The sequence below is a fragment of the Cornus florida genome, unplaced genomic scaffold (assembly GCF_030987335.1).
Source record: "Cornus florida cultivar Cherokee Brave unplaced genomic scaffold, ASM3098733v1 CherokeeBrave_3.0.0_Hap2_Chr09, whole genome shotgun sequence".
NCBI lineage: Eukaryota > Viridiplantae > Streptophyta > Magnoliopsida > Cornales > Cornaceae > Cornus > Cornus florida.
This window is the reverse complement of record NW_026775579.1, coordinates 83,640,308-83,649,715: the sequence shown is the minus strand read 5'-3', so window position 1 is coordinate 83,649,715 and position 9,408 is coordinate 83,640,308. Positions and strand designations below refer to the sequence as shown.

Genomic DNA, 9,408 nt, shown 5'->3' with positions numbered 1-9,408 from the left:
CTCTCCATTCACATGATATAATAAAGTGAAGGAGTTTAGATTGTGTATCAGAGTTCTATATCAGTATTTTTGTCTTTATTTCAATCGAGTAGAGTAATTTGTTCATATGGCGTGTATAGTAACAATAATTATGTGTGCCATTTTATTAGTTGAATAAAAAAAAGATGGATGATCATTATTTTGTATATATGAACATAACATTAAGACATCGAAAAAGTTTTTTTGTTTTTGTATCTGATTTTTTCCATCTGTCTTTTTCTTAATTAGTATTGTTATTTTTTCCTTCTGAATCTGTAGACCATTTCCTATCATATATTTTCCTTGGTTATGCTTTTCTTTCTTATCAATTGTGTCAGCAATGTAGAAGACTATAATTCTCCATTTTGGTATTTATGGTTTTATTCTTTTGTGTTCATTTTTTCTTGTTATCATACCCCAAATTCAACAAAAATATTTGGCATGTTCTCATTTGACATAGTATAAATTAACCTAGTCTATACTTATGCTATGAATATACTATTCAGAGCCACCAAACCAAAAGAAAAAACTATCTCCGGTACAGCATGTTGATAGGATTCGGAAGATAAATCCTTAAAGTTTTGTTTTCAAATCGCATTTCTGATTAGAATGGTGCATGTATTATGGAACCGATACCGAACTTTCATTTAGAATTTTGCTATACATTAGAATATTCTGAACCGTTTTAACTGTGTGCATATTGATCTTTATTAGTTGTATTTGTATATAATGATACTCGTCCTCATCATCTTTATCTTTATTTTAGGGTGACTAAATTTTTTTCTTTTCACTTTTTTCTATTATATATATATTTTAAAAAATTAAGTTATTTTTAGTTATGCCGTTCCATGTTAAAGTTGTATCTGATGATACTCACTTAATTAAAAAGATAAAGTTTGACCATTATGTCCTATAAATAAATAAAATCTTGGAGAAATTTGAAGTTGTGCAAATGATTTTTTAAAAATAAAAACAAGTAGAACCGTAACAACCCAACGGCAAAAATGGTGTAATATTATTTTTATTCCAAATTTTATTTTAAATTTAATTTGTTCCAAACATATAAAGGAATTTTATTTTAATTCCAATTCTTATTTTAATTTCCATTTTTTTTTAAATTCTAAAATAATTGATTCTAAATAAAGCGTAGTACTATTCATTTTATAATAAAGTGATATTTTATGATTTTTTTTTTTTCTATCATATATATTTAAGGTTAATGAGGCGTTAGAATAGTATTGACTGTGAAGTACGAACCGAAAGCAATTTATGAGAGGCTTGTTTGTTTTTTTAGTTAAAAATTTATGAGAGGGTTGTTGTTTGATAGGGGAAGATCAAATGACGTGGCATGATGAGGGTCAATGGTATTAGGTGTTGAACCCATGGGACCCATGGACTAGCGGTGCAACGTTTTCTGTTGACCTAAAGAACGCACACGCGTGTAAAACTCTTTAATTAATTAATTAATATGATTTGATTTGATATTTACCAAAAATATTTACAAATGATTAGATTTTGTATGCAGGCCGAAATTCACGGGCTGCCACGTTTCGACATGAGGCTTTAGCCACCTGTCATTTGCCATTTTTTAAATTTTAAAATAAATCATTCGGGTTCCATACCCTAACTTTTTCTTTTTTAGCCTAAAAGAGGGTATGTGTAATTTCAATAAGAGAAAGTTTTGTTTTTTGTTTTTCTTTTTTTTTTGGGAAAATAAGTATTTGTCAAACCCATTTGCATAACCGTTGAAATTAACGCTTGATATTATCCACGGATAAAATTCTTTCCGCTAGACCTCTTCACTAAACAAATCGCTCTAAATAGAATTATTTTTTCTTTTCTTTATTTAAATTTTGAATTTGTTCCCATCTGACAACATTATTATAATTATTCTTATTTTTTAAAATATTATCTTGACTGAAAATGGAAAAACAATAATTGTTGTTTAATTTGGACATCACAAATTCTTTTAGTTCTACTAAATTTCAATTCATCATAAATCATACGCGCTACAAGTAGAATTTAAATATTAGGCCAACACAAAATTTTGAATGATTTAAAGTGTTTGACCCTTTGATGTATGTACCTAAATTTCAAATGTAAAATTGAATGCTAAATTAATCCAACGACATTGATACCGCTATTCAGTGCCTTAACAAAGAACCGACGATTATTTAAAATTAGATAATCATTTAGGCTAACATTTAAAATATTACTAGGCTAATATTTTAAGCCAGACGGAACTGCTTATCGAAAAATGATAAGTGATTTTAAGTCCTAAAATATTTTTTTAATGACAATGTTATTGTCAAATATTATATTTTAGCTTTTCAATCACTTATTGTACTCTTCAAATTAAGCCAATTGATTGAGTCTCTATTTTCACTTTGCAATGGATTTTTATTTTTAGTTTACTCTAATTTCTTAAAAATTTCATTGTACTTTTCTTCTCAAATAATATAAATATAAATAATACTGAACAATATATATGTATATATATATATATGTGTGTGTGTACACACACACTGCATAGTTCATTCAAGTTTATAATCAACAATCATACAAAGAAACTCTCTCACCATTGTTATTATGCAAAAGTACAATATAAAATAAAATTGAATAATTTGTGCGTAAATACTAATCTCCTTCTCATAAATATTTCAGTATTTTCATAAGTTATTCATTTTATATTTTGATTTTGGATTTTTTATGATTAGTTTTGACATTAATATCCATTGTTAAATTAATATGTTTCTTTGGTGAAATTCATTATTTTATATATATGTGTGTGTGTGTGTGTGTTTATATTTTAATATAATATCTTTTATAATAATATTATGTGTAGAAGGCATTCAAGACAAAAATGTAATATATACAACATTCAGATTTCGGCTTTTACATTTAACAAACAATCTTAATGAATTCAGTGCTTAAAATTAATACAGAATCAAAAAGGTTTTCAGATTAATATAGTGTGCACTTAAAATTCATTATTTGAAATTTTTAGTTTTAATTTTCAGTTTTACCAAACAACACCTTAACTATTAAAATTTTGAGTATTTAATTTTATAAAACAGCACCGTTGTGAGTTTTAAGTGCAGAAGTTTTTAAGTAATAATTTAAAAATAAATATTTTTTGAAATCTTTTTTAATTTTCTGCGTTTAGCATTCAATAATAAAATATATCTATTTCAATTAAAATTTTACCCCATTTTAAATGGCGATTATCATTTTTAGATGTTCAAAGTGTGTTATCAAATACACTTAATTGAATAAGCGTTGAATACATTCAGAATTAAGTGCTGAATTGAGTAATCAAGTAACATCATATAACAGTATAACTACTAGGATCATCACCCAATGTGTTCTAGTTGGTATAGTGCCTCGCTCCCCGTTGCTTCCCGTCTAAATCTACTAGTTTCTTCATTATTTGTAACAGTTAATTCTTTATTTGGACGGTTGAATCTCACCGAGTAAGGTTCACTTTGATTTAGTTCAATTGTGCCCGTGTTCAAGTACCCCTTTCCTTAATTTGTCAAAAAAATAGATAATAATAATAATAAAAAAAAAAGATATTATGGATAGATTAGAGAGAGAGCTCTTATAATGAGAGAAAATAATGCTTATCACAAAAGCTTTTTCTGATATACGTCAACTAAATTTTTAGTGGTTCTAGACTCTTGTCTTATTTTATTTACATGGACCAAGACCACAGGAGGGAAAATATCTCATCAAACTTCATAAACTATTCAACCACTTGATCTATGCACTTTATTTGATTTTAAGAATTAAATTGAATGAATAAAAATTAATCCAATTGGAAAAGAAAAAAAAAAAAGCACTTCATCATTTAGTAATTCTGTAAAATTTAATTTTAATTTATAAAATTTATACATATGATCATATAATGTTAAATGGGTACATAATAAATTTTGGTAATAATTAATTATCACAAAAAAAAAGTAGCATTATTATTATATTAAAGGTTCGATAATATGTAAATATCAAATCAAGTGACTCACCATTTTATGACTGATAATATTGGAATAGAACTATCAAAATTTTATATATATCAAATTTTTTTAAAAAATAACAATTACTCCGTATTATTTTCTTCTTCATATATATATATATATATATATTTTTAATGCTGCAAGTTGATGATTACAATAAAGATGATGAAAATAAAGTAGCAATGAGGTCAACACCATGACATACTTACGTATACTATAAATTAAATTATATTAGAAATAGTGTGCCATACAAATAATATTCAAGTCTAGTCTAAGCAGTCTATGCCTGATTTCATAAACTGCTCACTCTCTCTTCTCTCTTCATTCTCAATAGATCAAATATCGATCACATCCCTCTCTCTCACACTTCATATATATTTAGTACTCCACCAATATCTCCGATCGATCAGGAGACAAAGAATTAGATCAGAAACATGATTAACGAGATAGACTTCTTTTCTGGTAGCCATCAGAAAGTCGAAGTCAAAAGATCAGACGGTCGGCCGCCGCCGGATGATCATGATCAGCTTGAAACCAAGGTTAATGTAACATCAGTACTGCTGACTCCCAACACAGATGTATGTGGCTTAATTCTCATATATATATATATATATATATATATATATATAGTTTATGCTCGATCTTTTACATATCTTTAATTAGTTTGCAGCTAGATCATGTACTTCATGTTATGTTCTATAGTTTTTCTCTAAATATTATTTTGTTTGGGATGATATTTGTGCAGACTAAATCAGTTTTTGTTCCCTTGGATTTTGGAATACATCAGTGTAAAGATGAAGAGAAACCCATAACCCAAGTGAGTTCTCTCTCCTTAATTTCAGATATATATATATATATATATTAAATCAAGCTTACATAAGATCATAATATTGCCAAAGGATGGTTTTATATATATATATATATATTTGTTGGTTCATTTTTATTTTTATTTTTATTTTTTTATTTTTTTATTTATGGGTAGACTAGTGCAATATTAAGGGTGAAGCTAGAGAAATTGAAGGATGAAAACCGGAATCTGAGGAGCATGTTGGATCAGCTTACCAAGAATTACACTGCTCTCCATTCTCAGCTACAATGGGCAATGCAACAACAGGCCTGTGACAACAATCATCATGAGCAGGTTAATTTTTTGACCTTTTTTGATTGCCTTAACTGCAATATTAATTAATTAATTAATTACCGAAAAAAAAAATTAATTAATTAATTACTTAATCAATTGGAACTACATGCATGGACATATGATATAAGTCTAAGCTAGTCTAGATCAAATCGATCTCAATCGAGTTTCAAACACAAAAAAAAAAATGGAAGATTTTATCCGAAACTGAATTGGGGAATACATAAACCTTGAGTAGTGTCTATTGATGATCGTTTGCAAAATTAATTTAATGATTTTCATGCTTCTTCCCAATACATGCAATTCATTGCAATAAAAATATAAATTCAGTATGGTCCAATGTCACCCCTATTCAAATCAGTACTTCTTTAACTATAATTCTTTGCAATTATAAATATATAAATTGTTCTTGACTATTAAAATGTTAGTTCAGTAAGATGTGTTCTGAGAAAACATAAATTGCCAAAATACCAGTAACCTCTAGATTTAAAATCAACAGCCCTTTGATATATATATATATATATATATATATATATATATATAAACTTCTTCTAGAACATCTTTGCTTTTTTTTTTTTCCCTTCCTGATGGGGTGGAGGGGATTCTAGTTCATCTCATCCTATTAAGTCGAGTCTATTAGGGGTCCACAGTTCCTTATCACCAACTTGCATGAGATTACAACTCACAAAGTCAATAGTCAATATGTTAGATAAGGTTAGTAGCTATATATATATATTTCCAGGTTCTCTTAATCTGTATCTACTATTCAAACTAATTAATTTCTTAGCTGTGTGGTTTAATGATCAGAAGGAGAATAACAACCACATGTCATGTCCAACAATGTCCATGCAGCAGTTCATGGACCAAAATCCATTCGGTACTGCAATTGATCATAATGTCACTCATGAGCCTTCACAATCAAATGAGATCATCATGACAAGCCCAACACACAACATGGACACAATGTCAATGGAAAGGGACGTCCATGACTACATGAATCTTCAAATTGGGAGGAAAGAAGAGTCTGTAGAAGGCGATGGAGTCAACGAAAAATCGCAGCAGCATCGGGTGCTGCAGACTCAGAGGAGTGTCAAGATGGGAGAACCTAAGAGTGTAGAAGAGCAAGTTCCTAATGAGGGACCATGTAAGAAGGCAAGGGTGTCCATAAGAGCTCGGTCCGATGCACCTTTAGTAAGCTTTTTCCTGTATATATATGTTCTTCGCTTTTGCTGCAGTGTGTATTAATGTAGCTAGGGTTGAGTTATTCCGAATTCATTTTCACTAAAATTGGAGTATTTTTGGGATGGTTTAGATAAGTGATGGATGTCAATGGAGGAAATATGGTCAAAAGATGGCGAAAAACAACCCTTGTCCACGCGCTTATTATCGTTGCACCATGGCTACTGGATGCCCAGTTCGAAAACAGGTTCGAATCATTCTCATGAACATATAGTCATCTTCCATCTTAAATCTTTGTTACAGCGAGCAATCCAGCATTCTTTTAAGCTGACATACCATTATTGCAAATATTAATGTATAATCCAATCACGCATGCTTATTTAAATACATGTTGTTTCCTTAGATATGACCCTTAGTGAACCCTAATTTATTATACAAGCAAACCAATAGTACTGCATGGTTGCATACTTTTCAATGGCAATTTTATATATGGCCATGCATATATAATATCATTTAATTTTCTTTTCCGGGACGAGTAAATGCACCTTCACACACACAATATTTCCCCTAACAGGCTCGAACACTCAACATTCCCATAACAAGCTCGAACACTCTACCTCCCCTCTGGAAATGAGAGATCATACCATCTGAACTAATTTCCATTCATTATCATCCTCACTCCTCACTATAATAGGTTAAATATTGCCCTAACTTTGTTGGTGTTTATCGATCTTGATATAGGTACAAAGATGTGCAGAGGACAAAAGCATTCTTGTAACAACCTATGAAGGAACCCATAATCACCCACTCCCACCTGCAGCAACAGCCCTAGCCAGCACAACATCAGCAGCAGCAACAATGCTCCTCTCCGGCTCAACCACTAGCAACAGTGCACTCCGAAACTCACCCTTCTTCCCACCTTACACCTCCATGGCCACCCTATACACTAATGCACCATTTCCCACAATCACACTCGACCTAACTCGCACCCCAAACCACACACAGTTCCAAATACCACATTCACTACCTCATCCATCCTTCCATTTTCCTACCCCACAAGGGCCACAACTCATAGGGCATCCGATGTACATCCCGTCTAGGGCACTGCAAATGCTGCCACCAATGCAAGCCCCGTATTCGCACCCTTCCATGGTGGAGACCATTACTGCAGCTATTTCCACTGACCCTAACCTCACGGCAGCTCTAACGTCAGCCATTTCATCAATTATCGGATCAAACCATGGTGAGTACTGCAGCCCTAGCAGCGACGCTGCACGTAACAATAATGCTTCTTCTAGGATGCCTGCAGCACCTGGATCTCCTCAGACCTGCACCACTTTTTCTACAAATTAGGCATTGCCAACCCTTGTGATGGATTACAGTAAATATATAATATCAGCTAAAAGTATTTATGAAAATTATGAGATAAGGATCATATATCCATGTGCGAGTAGTTAAGTTGGCATAAGATCTCTGGACATGACACTGAGATGTTGTGTTTAATTTCTTGGGATGTTGAAAAAAAAAAAAAAAAAAATGAGGTAGAGGGAGGAGAATGATTTTGACATGTTGGGAAAAACTCGGATTGGATCGACAAGAAGCATGATCAATGGATCTTGTTGCACATTAGTATTTTCAAAAGTTGTCCTTGATTGGAGAAATTAAGGTCACATATATACTTTTGTCTCTTTTTTCTCGGAGGAAGAGGAGTGTCTCTATATATTGCCACTTTTAATTTTTTCTTTCTTTCTTCTTCACTTCTTTTTGTGTGTGGGAAAGCCGAGGTTTGACAAAGAGTGTTGCTTGATGTTATAGGATAATGGAATTTACTGCATGAAGAGCAAAACTACAGTCTGCTTTTTACTTTATGTTTTTTTTGTGTAAATATGTACAACTGTTCTTATTAGTATGTTGAAGATGGAATATTTTGTACATCAAAACCGTGTATTAATGATCAGTGTATTGGGATTCAGGGGACCTACGGCTTGGTTTGGTCAGATGGAATCAACGGAAAAAGAAAGGAAATAAAAAAATTTTAAAACTTTTTTATAATTTGGTTAGATAGAAAAGGAAAAGATCTAGAAAATTAGGATTCTTGTGACCCTTTATTTTCTCCAAAATGTTTCTTTCACAGGGAAATTTTATTTTCCCGTGAAAGAATATCTTTTTATCTAGTATTCCTATTTTACCCAATAACTTCATTGATATTATTTTACCCAACAACTTCATATTATATTTGGAAATAACAACAATTTTTTACTAGGTTTCAAAGAATTGGAATCTACTAATAACTTTATCATTGATAAATTTTTAATTAACTTGACTTCCATTCCTAGTTATTTTTCATCATATATGAATAATAGTAATCCAAAAGGTCTAAATTAATTAAAAACTTTTTCATTTTTTAATACATTTTATTACTAATTTTTTATTATTTTATAAACTAAGGGTAATTTAGGTATCTAAATTATAATATGATATTTTTCTACAATTTTCTTGAAGAAATTTTAATCCTAACCAAATACTTACTAGAAAATCACTTTTCTTTTCACTCGCTTCACTTTTCTTTTCATTTTCCATTTCTTTTCCTTTCTTGCTATTTCCATCTAACCAAACAAAGCAACTGAAGTTGACCTATATATATATATATATTTCTATATTGCCCAAAAAAGAACCACACACATAAACTTGAAAATTAAAGTATTAATCATTGGATGATGATTTGGAGTCCGAAAATTGGACAAATTCGATTGATTTATGTCAGTGGTGGTTGACATCATTATGATGTTCAGGTACGGAGCTAGAAATTTGAGGTTGAGGGGCCGGATTTATACTATGTAACTAAAATTTAAAAAAAATTATAAATCATTTGTAATATAATTTTGTTTAAATACTAGTCATAGTATATGTACTTGAGAAAATCCAAAAATAAGAAAAATACAATATAATAATAGACAAAAAACTAATATTAAATTGAAAAATATAGAAAAGATAAGTTAAAATTAAAAAGAGGCAAGGTAAAGATATAATCATTGTTAAAGAATCAATTTCCTCTTTCAA

At 30.4% G+C, this 9,408-nt stretch overlaps 1 protein-coding gene across 1 annotated transcript; it reads left to right on the top strand.

The window, feature by feature from the left end:
- The first annotated feature begins 4,274 nt into the window (after positions 1–4,274).
- Positions 4,275–8,288, top strand: LOC132274732 (probable WRKY transcription factor 31). The gene is made up of 6 exons (XM_059776070.1): positions 4,275–4,609; positions 4,777–4,848; positions 5,014–5,172; positions 5,977–6,360; positions 6,482–6,595; positions 7,090–8,288. The coding sequence occupies exons 1-6, from the start codon at positions 4,466–4,468 to the stop codon at positions 7,699–7,701; spliced, it is 1,485 nt and encodes a 494-aa protein (XP_059632053.1). The 5' UTR covers positions 4,275–4,465; the 3' UTR covers positions 7,702–8,288.
- The last annotated feature ends 1,120 nt before the right edge of the window (positions 8,289–9,408 follow it).

What these genes read in the sequence shown, in the direction of transcription:
- LOC132274732 (XM_059776070.1), top strand. Translation starts at nt 4,466, where the DNA reads ATGATTAACGAGATAGACTTCTTTTCTGGTAGCCATCAGAAAGTCGAA. An exon ending in AAGAGAAACCCATAACCCAA is followed by an intron (nt 4,849 to 5,013) that starts GTGAGTTCTCTC and finishes ATTTATGGGTAG; the next exon opens with ACTAGTGCAATATTAAGGGT. An exon ending in ACAACAATCATCATGAGCAG is followed by an intron (nt 5,173 to 5,976) that starts GTTAATTTTTTG and finishes TTTAATGATCAG; the next exon opens with AAGGAGAATAACAACCACAT.